General features: G+C 44.2%; 2 protein-coding genes and 1 pseudogene across 3 annotated transcripts; 1 reads left to right on the top strand and 2 right to left on the bottom strand.

Moving 5' to 3' along the window:
* Positions 1-3062: 3062 nt before the first annotated feature.
* On the bottom strand, positions 3063-3613 carry LOC133911421 (uncharacterized; annotated as a pseudogene).
* Positions 3614-6468: 2855 nt separating this feature from the next.
* On the top strand, positions 6469-9843 carry LOC133911418 (uncharacterized). Of its 2 annotated transcripts, none has more exons than XM_062353652.1 (5): positions 6469-6931; positions 7949-8210; positions 8334-8533; positions 8618-8805; positions 9274-9458. In XM_062353652.1, the coding sequence occupies exons 1-5, from the start codon at positions 6828-6830 to the stop codon at positions 9318-9320; spliced, it is 801 nt and encodes a 266-aa protein (XP_062209636.1). In that variant the 5' UTR covers positions 6469-6827; the 3' UTR covers positions 9321-9458. The 2 variants fall into 2 exon arrangements, with proteins under 2 accessions (XP_062209636.1, XP_062209635.1); XM_062353651.1 differs by having other exon boundaries at positions 6472-6931; positions 9290-9843.
* Positions 9844-10015: 172 nt separating this feature from the next.
* LOC133911419 (cell division control protein 2 homolog) lies at positions 10016-14250 on the bottom strand. The gene is made up of 8 exons (XM_062353653.1): positions 13902-14250; positions 13628-13812; positions 13229-13349; positions 11154-11327; positions 10765-10928; positions 10585-10672; positions 10398-10451; positions 10016-10315 (listed from the first exon to the last, which is right to left on the bottom strand). The coding sequence occupies exons 1-8, from the start codon at positions 13908-13910 to the stop codon at positions 10226-10228; spliced, it is 885 nt and encodes a 294-aa protein (XP_062209637.1). The 5' UTR covers positions 13911-14250; the 3' UTR covers positions 10016-10225.
* Positions 14251-14872: the final 622 nt, after the last annotated feature.

Raw genomic sequence — 14872 nt, 5'->3', positions numbered from 1 at the left:
GAAGACTAACAACATTGGTTTCATAATTTTTGGACTTGTAAAGAATTAATGGTGAATTAATGAAGCATCAACCTAATTAATTTCTCTGAGACATTGAATTAATTATTTCATTATTGGGGATGTTTTTAATATGTAGATTGGGGTATTATGAAACCAACAAAATTGGTTTCATAAGTTTTGGAACTATAGAGAATTTATTATGAATTTTATAATTTTTAGCAAACAGTGAACTGTGCAGAAACGATATTATCTGAGTTGACCGCGGTCAGACTGCCGGGAGTGGCGGTCAGACCATTAGAAAATGTGGTCAGACCGCTATGCTCGGTTGGGAGCACTTGGTTAGCTCACCGGCGATGATTCCGATGGCTTTTGGGTGGGTGTTTTGGACTTAGAGCATCATATTGACTTCCTCTACAACGTAGGATAACATGCACACGCCAAAAATGATCGAAGCTCGGCTATTTCCTCTAATGGTGGTGGAGGCCATTGTTGAGCTCCATGAGCTCAAATCTGGTCGATCTAGCCATGGGGAAGAAATCAGATAGGGTATAGGGTGCTCACCACGTCCTAGCAAGCCCGTGGTCCGGTCGTGGAGATTGAGGAATGGCTAGAGCTAAAATCACCATCGGGGAGGTGCTGGATGGCTTGAGGAGGAGGAAGACGTTACTGAGGAGCTCGGGATCGACGGGGAAAACCACCTCCGGTGGGGGAGCTCGCCGGAGATCTCCTCCTAGGCCTCCCCTCCTTGCTCCTCCTCTCCACCAACTCTCTTGGCCGGTTGGGGGAAAATGAGGGAGAGGGTGTGAGAGAGTGTGCACATGGAGGAGAGAGAACAAAAGAAAGTGATCGATCTACTTAACGTGAGCCTTTGTGTGCTGGCAGTCAGACCGTGACTGGCTCTGGTTGAACTACGGGAAATCCATGTGGCAACCCATGTGAGAACGGACCTGGCGGTCAGATCACAGGGGACCTCGGTCAGACCGCGAGAGGGTTCTTTTGCAAAAAAATTTCTAAGTTTCCGCTCATCAACCTCCTTCTATTCGTTGTCTTCTCCAAAGTATTTAGGGATTCTCCAAAGCGCTCTAAACCATCTCTAAGTTATTTGAAACATGTTTAACTAGTATTTGGTAGTCAAACACGTGTAAGCACATGAGATAACAATTACGCATGCTTAATTATGAAATTAGCATTTTTTTGGACGTGACACTCAGCTTCACCAAGTCCACCCAAGAAATATTGGAAGATTTTTATCCTCTAGGGGGTCGAACCACCGATGTGCTTCTGTGACGACCCTTGTAGGTTTCGTGAGTCCCAGGACATCTTCTACACCTATAGCTTATACTTCTTCATGTGTGCCAACTACCAGTACGAGAAGCCTCGACATGGATCGTACGAGTACCCACTGGTATAACGACTTATATCACTAATGTGGCACTTTCCATATGATTTTATGCATTATTTTACTAATCTAACCTCTTGTTTCATTTGTTCAGTCTCCTCCACCTACCTGTGACTTCATAGAATGGCTGGATATGGAGCAAAATACGCACTAGAAGTGGTGGATTGACATAAGCATGCAGTGGAGGAGGGAAGCATACGAACGTTGGGAGTACGAGCAACAACAAGAAGAACTACGGCTCAAGCATCAGGAGGAGGAGCGTATGATGAAGGCAACCAAGGAGCGCATCGCGGCTGAGGCATGCAAAGCAGAGAGAGAAAGGAAGCGGGAGATGGCCCGTCGCGCTAAAACATAGGGCCCTGATGCCCTGCGAAAGGCTAAATATCCTAGGTACACTCAGTAGAGAGCATTTGTTGTAACTCAGTTCATTTTTATTCCCTAAGGCATATTTGGTTTAGCAGCAACACACTATTAAGTTAGTCTTTAGACGTACCGTACATACCAACGTTTATTATCATTATCTCTTTATGGTTAGGGTCAATTCACGCATCGACGTAAAACCTTATATCGCATGTAATGTTTATCAGAGTATGTAACGTCTATACCGGTTTATATGATAATCATACTTCACAATGTTTGACAAATTAGATTTTGTATCCTCATGACGTTCCTTCCCTCAAAAGTTATCTAGACAAATACATTAAATGAATAATAAAATATCGACAAAATTACGTTGAAATAAATTTACACACACTCACTCATCCAGTTTCTTTTCTTTATTTATTTGCTAGTGCCATGATAAAACTAAATTGTGCTGCTGCATTCTATTCAGCCCTACTATTACCAGTAGTTACTGCACTCTATGCAAAAAGATGATATGAAATGACACATATTCACTTATCATGTCCTAATGAAACAAAGTTGTATTACTGTATTCTATTCAGCCCCGAAATGACACATGTCAAGATGCGACGTGAGGGACATGAGCAGGACCGGCCCGTATTTGGCACTTGAGATGCCACATATGACATCGTTCACCGTATTTGGCAACTAGGTGCCGAATACAGGGAGTTTTCGGCACCTGATGTCCCGGATACGGTGAACAGTGTCGTATTCGACACCTCAGGTGCCGAATATAGGAGTTTTCGGTACCTCAGATACTGGAATCAATTTTTCAGGTGTTTAAGTGCCAAATACGTAGACTAGATTTACAAATATATCAATATATTATCTATTTTATAAATACAGTGACGCATATGGTCTATTTTTGGATTTTTATCGAATCTTCCGTTGCTAACGACCCTAGGGTTGCATGCGTTGCTCATGCCTCGTTTTGCTACAGCCACATGCCCTACAGTACGTGCTCCTCCAATCACCAGATCGCGTCGGTTGGAAGCAACCCAGGAAGAAGAGTCAAACACAAAAGTATGTCCAACGCAGGCAGAGCAGCAGATGAGCGAGGGGCAACCATTTTGTTACTAGTGACCTTTTCGTACATTCGTCCGAACGAATTCATGTGTTGGTGCACAAAGTTGAAACGTCGAGGAAAAACAGAGCGGGCTACAAATTCCTTGCAGCAAAATAATGGAAAGAAGATGAACAACAACATGTCCATTGATTGATTTCTCTATTCACAAGTGATGGCCCATACAGGTCACTCGAGTTAACACGCATCAGTTCAGAGTAGTTCAGACTAGTCAATCTGTATCAGTGATTGACGGCACATGCGAGAGAGACATGTGCCGCCGAGAGCCTGTTTCATTTTATTAGCTCCAACGGGAACACTCGTGTGTGTTTGCACTGATCACACTGACAGCGATGAGCGATGGATCAGTCTTCCTGGGCTTGGACGGCGTGATCTTGATGACAAGGCCGGGGAAGACGTCGTCGGGTTCGTGGACGTGCGGGTTCTGCTCCAGGATGTACGGGTCGCCGCACTTGTCGCTGATGCTGTGCAGCGTCTCGCCCTCCGCCACCACGTAGATCTCCTCGCAGGGGCGCGGCCACCCCGCCCTGCTGCTGCTCCCCCGTCCCGGCGGCGCCGAGCGAGCACAGCAGCAGCAGCGCCACCAGCGACAGCGCGAAGCACCACGACGCCGCGTCCGCCGCCGCTACCACCCACGACGGCCCCACCTTCAGCTGCTGCCTCGCCATGACTGCACGATGCGACCCACTCGCTCTTGCGGTGTTCTTTTCTTGGGACGGGGTGGGGGAAGCTGCTTAAATAGAGGGCACGAAGTGGGCTGTAGCTTTGGGCAAGTATCAGTGTCGCATGGATTGGGATGCCCTGCTGCCTCGCAAAAATGGCAAGATTATCATGCACATTTTCCTGATGAAATAAGTATGTGAAACAGAGATTAATCCAGAAATTTATTAGCAGCCGAAACAGCTATACTGTTCGACGTACAGTATATGGCTTGTGTTTGGCTTGACAGACCTCAGGTGCGCTTGTGGTTGCGCAACTGTGGTAGACTTGTTCGTTGTTACTACCGATTATGAAAATTAAAAATTAATTAAATTTAATCTTTTCCAGCCCCCCCCCCCCCCCACCCACCCAAAAAAACAAAAAAGAAGCTTTTCCGTGCTCCAAATTCCCCTTATCCTCCTGACTTGTTGGGAAAACATGACATCAGCTGAAACGGCTTCCGAACTGGGCGCCTACAATAGGCGCAGTGGTACATGTGCATCCAATGATGCTCCAAGTGGCGTCCTTCGTTCACGAGAAGTCCCTTTCGGTTCCTGCTATCAGTCCAGTAGGAGAGTGGTATGGATTGAAATTTTTTTAGTAAGATCTTATGTAACAGATTCTTTTCACGATTTAGAATTTCTCCATGAAAAGATTTTCGTTTCTTTCAGCGTTCCCATGATTTCTTTTACGGTTTCAAGTGATTCAAGCAAGTCTTACCATCCCAAGAACCGACCGATGTAAAACGACTTCCACAGCCGACACAACGAGACCGACTCCTCCGTTGGACCATGCAACACAACCCCACACACATATAACCCACTGTTCCATTCGAGAGAATCCGTGTGCTAGAGAGAAAAATGTGAGGCTCCCTTGCTTCCTTTGATCTCATGTCCCAGCCATGAGTTTGGCCAGACGCACAATAACTAATTCTCCACTTTATGTTATCTCTGCAGATCTTGCTTCCTTTGATCTCATGAATGGCCGAGTCTTGTTGCGTTGGCTATCGGGTGCTTTATTTGTATTTCATGGGCTTCAACCAAACACCAGCCATGTCCCAAGAAATGAGTTTTTTCTCTCTCTCTTGGCCCGGCATGGGTTAAGAGATTGGTTCGGCGAATAAGCAAAGCCCAGCTCACCGGGTACAGCTTCTTCGAGATGATCTTTTTTCCCTGGTCAATTCCTGAGGATGGTTTTGTTTAGAATTGTTGGATGTTTGGGCCATCGACATTGACACCTCAATTTTCATTTCCCCTACTTTATCTTTTCATAAGATGGCTCTAACGATCATTGGCTCCGACTAAAAAATGAAGCCCCGTCCGATCTGCACATCAAGACCCGTCTACGTCTGCGTCTGCGTCTACGTCTACGAGAGAGACCCGTCCCATCAAGTAGGGCCCACCACCCCAACTACGTGGAAGCGGGTATCTCTGTGATTCATCTAAAGAAAACTCCATGGTTCTTGTGGGCCCCGGGAGCGGCTAAAGACTTTTTTGACAAATCAAAAGTTCCCCGGAAATCAAGAGCTGTCTCAGCCACGGTTTCAAATTTACCAAAATTTCAACGAAAATTTGGAGGAGAACGAAATATCTAATTTTGAAAAAAAATTCGTCGATATACAAAACCCATTGAGAAAGAGGAAAAGTGACCACTGTCAGCCTGTCGGTGAACGAAAAAATTATAAAACAAAATTGAAATTCCCGCTGTCAGCCTGTTGCTGTTTTATCAGCTGGCTGCCTGGCTTCATTTTTTAGTTGTGTTATCAGCTCTCTTTGCAAAATGGTTGCATTCTGCTTTTCTGATACATAGACTGCTTACCTTGTAAAAAACATACTCCCACCGTCCTACGTAGTTTGTCAAGGGTCAATACAAGTACGGCACGATTTGAATGAGACCAAGTACGGCAGCTGAATCGGTGGCCCGAGATGTGAAATCATGGTTCAGGTGTCCTTGGCAGAAGGGACATCGGCCATTGACGCATAAAAGCCTTTTGTTCGTGTTTCGCGATAATGCAAGATCCCGGAGACGATGGAAACCTTGGCAGGGGCTTATCCCACTCTTGCAAATGAGCCTGTACCCCTCTTCTCATTACTAGAGTCGGTTAGTTGTGTTTTTTTGAAAAAGTATTTTTAGATTTTAGCTATTAATTTTTATAATAAAATTTTAATTTATTAGTTCATAACTTCTAAAAACTACTCTTAATAAGTTTCTCAGCTTCATTTTCTCTCAAGTAGATTTCTATTTTCTTCTAAAGTTTATTGAAAACTTCTAACTTCTCTTATGCCAAAAGATAGAAGCAGAAGCAGTAGACAAACAGTACTTTAGGATACTTTGTAAGCGTAACAAACCAAGATTGCATCAGAAAAGAAAAATTCACACAAACGCCTCGTAGCCCGGGTGGCTATAGCTCTCGGTCGTTATCGATACAACCCGGGCTCGAGTCCATTGGTGGGGGCTTTAGTGGCGAACCCCCACCCACCCGCATTCGTGGATTTTAGGAGCGAATGCGGTGCACGCGTGTAGGTGGCATGTGTAGGTGGCATGCGTGAGTTTATAATTAAAAAAAGAAAAGAAAGATTCACGAGTACTTATATTTTATGGCGATGATTCAATTTGTTTTTTCAGACGTGATGTAGCAGTGTTAAGATTTTAGTTTATTCGCAGCAGCAGAAGCAGCCGAAGCTCACTCGTCTCTCTCAAAGAGCTAAGAGAAAGTGAAAGCAAATTGTATAGAATCCTCTTTCTACTGTGAATATATGTGTTGATTTTTTTTAACTTAGTTATTAAATTATAGTATAAATAATATATATAGAGTTTTACGAGAATCTTTTTAGATAAAATTATATAAAGAAAGCAGCAGCAGACCCATCAAAATCAAGAGGTGCATTAGGTGGTCAGGCAAAGAAACAGAGCGCAGCGCATCCAGCAGGGGAGAAATCAATCCCATCCCATCCCACACCACACCTCCTCCTCCTCCTCGGATCGCCCCCGCCTCGGCCTTTTGCCATCATCATCGTCTCATCGTCCTCCCCTGTCGATTTTCTCCCCCCAAACACACGGTCCCAAGAATCATTCACACACACACCACCCCTCCCCGAGAGAGAGAGAGAGAGAGAGAGAGAGAGAGAGAGAGGTCCTCCTCCCATTCTCCCTCGCTGCCATCTCTCTGGGTCTCCTCTGCCCGCACCGATGGATCTCCTCCTCCCCCGCTAGGAGGACACACGACTGGGTACAGCAGCGGGGATGGGGCTCGGGCGGAGGCCGTGGCTGCTGCTCCTCGGCCTCGCGGTGGCCTTCGCCTTCGCCGCCGTGGACGCCTCCGAGGGCGACGCCGATCCGCTCTACAAGTACGCCACTCTCGTCAAGATCCTCTCTTCTGTACTTTGTTCGTTCGTTTGGTCTCGGTCCCTCCCTCCCTCCCTCCCTCGGGTGGTGAAACTTATGGCCCTGTTCACGCCTCCTTTTCTCCCTCTTTTTTTACAATTTAATTCACGCGAGCCGGAAATGGATGCGCGGCCGCGACAGAGTACTGCCTTGCAGATGCATATTACGTTATTTGAGATTGACTGAAGAGTACTCAGTGATATTGCAATTTCTTCGCAGCTGAAACTTAGTTAGTTACTGTCTTAGTGTCTTCAGGCAAGCATTCCAAATTTGCTCAGCTAAGTTGCATGGTGTGAAGTCGTACAGCCTCAGGGGAAGAGGTAAACCATTGAGGCATTTCAGTGCCGTGTGTTGGCCTGGCCCTATGGCATTCCTGGTTAGGTTACATGATTCTCGCGTGTGTAAGGGCCTGTTTGGCATAGCTTCTCTTAATTCAAATTCTCTAAAAAAATTGATTCTCTGAGGAAGTGATTCTGTGGCTGAAAGTGATTCTTAATGATTCTCTAGGATAAACTCTATGAATCAGGAGAATCAGCGTGATCAGCTCCTCAGGATAAGCTACTTTTTTTCAGCTCCTCAGCTTCTAGTTTATTTCAGTGAATCAGGAGAAATGATTCACTCAGGGAGCTAAAGCCAAATTCTGCCGTTTGGCAGAGCTCTGCCAAACGGGCCCTAAAATTTCATGTTACGACTCCAATTGCTGGGCTAAGCGAGATTATCGTTTGGATGATTGGATCTATGCGAAATCTTCTCTGTAGGGACATGGCTGAGAGCACTTCAGCTATCTGATCCCGAACTGCGTAAATTCAGTGCTATTTACTAAATTCAGGAGATGGGAACCTTGAAGCAGAACCTGACACCATCTTTTCATCCCGATAGTTAGCCTTGCAAAGACATGATGATTTGTTCAGACATTTTGAGTCAATGTCTCGATGAGCAACCGGCTCAGCTAATGTCTCGTGTTTTCCATATTTCACCAGAGCTTGTGTTGAAGAATGTCAGAAGACGGGCTCCCTGAAAGAGACTTCTATTAAACACTGTATGCCGCCAACTGATGGGCAGCCTTCTGACAAATCATGGTACACACATGAGCCACTGTACTTGCAATGGAAAGAGTGGAACTGCAAGAGTGAATGCAGATACCACTGTATGATGGAAAGGGAAAATGAAAGGAAAGAGCTTAGCCTACATCCGGTTAAGTATCATGGCAAATGGCCTTTGACGCGGGCTTCTGTGTTTCAGGTAGTTCCGTGTTGCCTTGAGCTGCTGTTTTTACCTGTTCACTTCTATAGTTAAAGTGGACCTCATTAGAACTTTATGTTTCATTTTCATTTTCTTACATGCCTCCTGTGCTTTCATTCCCAGGAACCTTTATCTGCTGCTCTCTCTGCACTCACTCTTGTCCTGCAATTTAATGGGTGGCTATCATTTTTCCTGTTGCTTTATTATAAGCTACCTCTAAGGCCGGAAACTCATAAGACATACTATGAATATACTGGCTTGTGGCACATTTATGGGCTCCTATCCATGAATTCATGGTTCTGGAGTGCCATATATCACAGTTGGTAGGTTCAATCCACAGTGGATACATCTTTTCAGATAGATCATCTGCTGGTAACTCATTGACCGAGATCTTCTGTCTATTACAGTGATACTACTTGGACAGAAAAGCTGTATTTTTCATCGGCTGCTGCCTTTCTGGGGTGCTCTCTCATTTTGGCGATACTGCGAACTTTGAATTTAAGAGATGAAGCTTCTAGAGTTATGGTTGCAGCTCCTATTCTGGCTTTTGTGACAACCCACATTTTGTACCTCAACTTCTATGAACTCGACAAAGGTAATGTTCAGCATGACAACTGATAGCTGCACTCGTAATATTCTGAAGATTGCCATTGTTTCCTGTCTACTTAGCATTTGTTTTTTAGAACTAAGTACTGTAGTTCAGGCACCGATCCTTAAAATTTGATCAATGTGCTAGTTACCAGTGAAATCCAGAGCAGGGATCAAAATCTCGGTGCCTGGGGGGTTGGTTGCTGGATTTTCTCAACCATTTTTTTAACTCAAATTTGAACTTTTGTAAAATATTCTGAATTATCTGCAATAGATTTAAACGGTGGAGCTAGAATATGGATGGAAAACCCCATGAATTATATTAGACATTTAGTTATTAAAAAATCTGAAATAAACCACGTGAGAATTTGTTCGTTGGTTCAGAATGTGTTATGGAACGGTGCTTTATTTGAACTTGCTACCTTATAACTGCAACAAAATGCAGCACTAGAAATTCAACACCTATATGTCTTAGTTTGTAAACTTTGCAGGCCTGAACATGAAGGTCTGTATTGCAATTAGCATGGCTCAGTTTCTCCTGTGGGCATTGTGGGCTGTCATGACCAGGCATCCTTCACGCCTGAAGATCATATTTGTTGCTGTCGGAGGTGTCGTTTCAGTGTTTCTGGAAGCCTATGACATTCCTCCACAATTGGGATATGTCGATGGCCGCGCATTCTGCCTTGCTGTGGCTATCCCCATGTCGTACTTTTGGTGGAGCTTCGCCAAGGAAGATGCTGAGATGCGCACATCAGCAATCATGAAGAAGACGCGATAATGAGCCTGTTAGGGCAGATACCATCTGCCGTCTGTGTTATAATTTATGTGTGCACCCAGCCTCTGTAAAGATGTAGTTTCACATGTAATTTTAGGTTACTCAGTATGTTAATTATCGTCTATTTTTCCACGATGTTTCTTGCCTTAGTTCAAAAGGGCATAAGGTTTAAGGGGCCGCTTCTGTTTTTTAATTTACAAGGCAACTGAACACTCTGTAGGCTCGTGCTGTTCATCTCTTATAAATTCAGAAGATTGTTGTGATGCTTTACCGACTTTCTACCGTAACAATGATGCTACTGTTAGTTATTCCTTATAGATCATGAACAAGTTGTGTGGTTACAAAATGCAACAAATGAAAGTACACATACATCATCATGCGCTTATAACGAGATGGCCTATTCAGTAAAAGAGAAAATGATTGATGCTTGAAAAAAAGAAGATAGTACATGATGGATATTTACTTGGAACAAATAGAGACCAAAGATAATCTATTTGACATTCCTGAATACATCTCAAAACACACCAGATTCGAAATATCCAGCTGAATGACAAAAATGCAGAGAGAGAGAGAGAGAACAGCGTTCATAAAAGGAACGAAGCGAGCAACTCAGCTCATACATATGCCAACACAACGCGGACCACATAGCAGTTCATTGTACCATCTCAAGGCCCTTGAAGTATTCATGCTCAAGAGCCTGCCTGGCTGTGATTCTTTTACTTGGCTCGTATCTCAGCATTTTCTGTCAGTGAACAGAGACAGGTGAATGAGTGCAGTGACATTTTCTGTCAGCATTTGTCTGTCAACGAAAATCCTTGACTTACAGTGAGGAGGTCCAAACCAGCAGGTTCAAGATTTGGGACGACTGCTGCCAGGTCCTGGAATGAAGGTTCCAACAGGGCATTTTAGTGGCATGATATGTATGAGCCGTAACGAACACCAATTCTCAGCTATGGATACAATACACTTGCCACACGTTCCTAATGAAATGTTTATGATGTCATCTCATACCTGAGCCTGCCACTTGGGGAAAGCAGTCTTGAAGTCAGGCAAAGAGCTGACTCCTGGCCATGTGTGTTCATTTGGTGTACCTAGTACCCTTCAATCGAACCCAGGATACAAGGAAAATAAGATAAGAGACTAAAAAATGCAAGGAAAGTTAGAAATTTATTAACAGCGCAATGATAGAACCTGAATATCTTAAACAATTCATCGATCTCAGAATCACCAGGGAATAGTGGCTTCTGGTTCACCATTTCTGCAAAGATACAGCCCACAGACCACACATCAACTGGTGTGGAATACTGCCTCGCTCCAAGAAGAATTTCTGGAGCTCTGTACCACAATGTTACTACCTGAAAAAATACTTCCCATAAACATCCATTGTGAGTCAATGAAATAGGGATTAGAGTAGATGAAAGAAAGATAAGCTTACATAGATGTAAAATCAAACGGACATGCCACGAGAAAAGTATTGAGCAATGAGCATAGCTTTACGATAGATATTCTGCCAAACATTTATGTATTTTCTACAGGACAAATCAAACTTCGTGTCTCAGCTTAGCAGTAAAGAAAAGTACCTCATGAGTAAATGTACGGACAGGAATTCCAAATGCTCTGGCTAAACCAAAGTCTGCAAGCTTCAGTGCATTAGTACGCCGATCTATCAACAAATTCTGAGGTTTCAAATCTCGATGAAGAACTCTATGAGAATGACAATAAGCAACACCTCGGAGAATCTGATAGAGATATGACTGGAGAAAGAAGAAAATAGTCACATTACAAAATACAATCAGAAGCTGCTACTGATCACACATAAATATATTATAAATGAAAAAAAGGGAAATCACATTACACCGGTATACAAGAAAAGTAAAATGTATGATCTAAACATATTAAAACATTGTGTATCATACATAGTTATCAAGGCGGTGTGGTGAGGCACGGCGACTCATCAGCTTCACACCTTTATATTGCTTATGGCGTGCGGCGTGGCGACGCCATACACACATCATAGACTATTAGAAAATTATATTGGAAATACCTTTAGGGAAGTACATGCTGGTTCTTTTAAAAAATGTTTATATGGGTCTTTACGGTCACAAATGTGACTGAGATATAGGTGAAACCTCATGTGACTTAGAAGTAGCAAAATTGAAAAGAAAAGAAACCAGAAAGAAAACGTGCCAGAATGCCCAAAAATAAAATAAAAGAAAACTTGAAAGAGCCTAGTTGAATTGGAAAAACGTAACGCCTAAGGCCCAACGTGCTTGTGCCTAGGGTTGGGCGGCCCAAATACAGCCCAGGCGAGCATTGCCAAATACAGCTCAGGCCCCTCCCCTCAATAACCCCTGCGCGACCCCGTATGTATGGCGCTCGAGCCGTGGCGAGTCACGATTCTCCGCCACGGCGATATAGCGATGATATGGCAACGCTATTGCGACACCCTAATAACTATGGTATCATAAGTAGAGTCTAAACAAGTAAAACCTCAAACAGGTCAGAGCATATAATGGTATTGTGTGGTTTACAGAAGATCCTAAACTATTGCCGTTAGAAATGGAAGTTCTGAGAGAAATTAGAGAAATACAGTGCCAGTTCTGTGTGCACTAAATAGCAGCCATTGCTACACAAAAACAACAGGCACTGCAGCAGTGATGCCCATGTAGGGCTCATATAGTACTGGGATGGTGGTGGTCGGCCACATTGCCAGTCATTTTAAAGCAAAGAACCAGCACTAGCAGTGAAACATATTTTGTTTACAGCTTAAAAGGAGTTGCTGTGAGCAAATGCTGATTTATTTCAACCGCGTGTGTAATGTGCCCGTTTATTTGAGGAGATAAGCCATGTGCTCTCTCTTATGCAATGATACACAGCTCTCCGGCATGTTCGAGAAAAAAAAAGCCATGTGCTCAGTAGAGCCCAAGGTAACCTTATAAGGAAATATGCAGTGCATGGATCACAAAAACCGATTAACTGGTCCTACCATGTTAGTGAAGTGAGAGTCATTTGAGGCTAAGAACAGTCCGATCTTACCACAACAACCTAACTCCATGACTCCGTGATATCTTTTAAAGAATACAAATATGTCTGAACAGCAGTTGTGCATTTTTTTTTTCCTAAAAGAAGACTGATGTTCAGTTACTTGTTCACACTGAGACAAGCTCAAAAGCCGAGAGGCACATGAGGCAATGTACACATGGGTCCTTTTTCCCCAATTGTCCATCCTGGCTTTACGTTAAGTACCAGCCTAGTGAGCGTCAAAACAAGCACCTTCCTTGTACCATATAAAAACACAGCGGCATTCGACAGAAGAAGACAACAAGCGATATGTATATGGAACTCACAAGATGATGTGGGCTCCACCTGTCTTCTGTCTTCTCTTAGAAAATTTTACATCAGATGGGAACCAAAATTCTTCTACATGCAATGGGAAGACGCTAGACGACAACCAGGTGCTATGATTGGTCAGACTAGTTTCCTGCTCCACGTTGACATTGTTCTGTTGCAAGCTTGATTCCAAGACTAGCGAGTTGTTGATATATACGAAATCAGTGATCAATATAGGCTCAAGCCAACGCTTCAAGTTTAGCTATATGTGGAAATAGGCAGAAGCAGATGGCAGTCAAACACATTCATAGTTTGCACTTCTCACCTTAATCAAAGTGGGATTCTTTGCAAACTCCGGACAAGAATCCATGAACTTCTTCAGGTCCAGATCCAGGTACTCGAAGACGAGATATATGCGCTTCTCGCTGTGGACGACATCGTGTAACCTGCATAAAGTTTCTCAGCACACTAACATTGCAAAACACCACCTCACCACCAATGCAGCAACATTGCTTCATTGGGTAACACCCTCATTCTCACCCATCAACCATTCCCAAATGACACCCAGCTACTGTTGCATAAAGCGAAGCTACCTCGAGCCAGTGCCCAATCCAACCAACCAATCAATCCAGGATAGCTCGACCGGTCAATCCCTAAACCGTCCTAGTAACAACTAATACAGGCAATGCAAAGGAATGGAAGAGGGGCATGGCAAGGGCCGGACCTGACGATGTTGCCGTGGTTCATCTCCTTGAGGAGAGAGATCTCGCGGATGGCGGTGGAGGGGACGCCCTCATCCTCCTGCTCGAGACGGATCTTCTTGAGCGCGATCGTCTCGTTGGTGGCCTTGTCCAGCGCCTTGTACACCACCCCGTACGTGCCTTCCCCAATCTTCTCCACCTTCTCGTACTGCAGGGTGCAGGCACACAGCGCACAAACACTCTGAGAAAAACCAAATCGGACCCTCGGATCCGAATCGAACCAGATCGCTCGCTTACCTGCTCCATCGCGTCTCCCCTCCGCGCTCAATGCGGCAGCGGTGACGGCGACGGGTGCGGAATAAGTAGGTAAGGGGGTGGGGAGGAGGAGGGGATGGGATTGGACGAAAGCGAAGGGGATTAGAGGGAGGAGGAGACGGAGAGGAGGTGGGGAAAAGCGGCAGCGGCAGCGGCAGCGGCAGCGACAGCGGGGGGCAAAGTTGCTGCCATTGGGGACGGCTCGCCGGACTGCTGGTCCTCCTCGCTCCGCTGCTGCCTGCCTGCCCTGGTGGCTTTCCTGGCTGCTGCCCAACCCTCCTTTCCTTTGCTTTCTTTGATTGCCTCTGCTGGTCTTTTACTGGTGATCATCTAGGAGGTCCTTTACTGCCTTTTGTTGGGCTGCTTTAGGGTTTAAGTGGGCCCTATTTGCCAGGCTTGGAGTTTGGTCCCTTCCATAGTATCAGGAGTATCTCTCTCAATTATGAATTTCCTTTGAGAAACACGAATCCGATGCTATATTGGATGGTTTGTGATGTGATTTGTACTCGCGACTTTGTATCCACGCCTCTAAGTTTATGTTTATTTTTTATTCTAATTATAGATTGTAGCTCTAAAAGTAAAAGTAAAAGCAAATTATTCTAATCTAATAGTTAATTCTCACAATCTACAAATCAAGTTGTACTTACAAAATCACACTATTCGTAATCTGCTAGGAATTAGTTTCTCCACAGAATTTAGAATATAATAATCTATAGTAAAAAAACAAACATGACATAACTCTTGTAACCGCTAAATCAATCAAAAAGGGTCATCGAAATGTTATGATCAGCGACGAATTTATCAACTGCGTGATAGATGTGGAGCTGATTTTCGGCGTACAAATGTGAACACGGAAACTGGCCCAACATTAACATGTTACCGTTCTATATTTGATACCATTGCTTAAGCATTGTAACCACATGATAACTTTGCTCTTAGGTCTATATTGGGCT

This window comes from Phragmites australis, chromosome 3, assembly GCF_958298935.1.
Source record: "Phragmites australis chromosome 3, lpPhrAust1.1, whole genome shotgun sequence".
Lineage (NCBI taxonomy): Eukaryota > Viridiplantae > Streptophyta > Magnoliopsida > Poales > Poaceae > Phragmites > Phragmites australis.
Note: the sequence above shows the minus strand (reverse complement) of the source record. Positions and strands in the feature narration are given on the sequence as shown.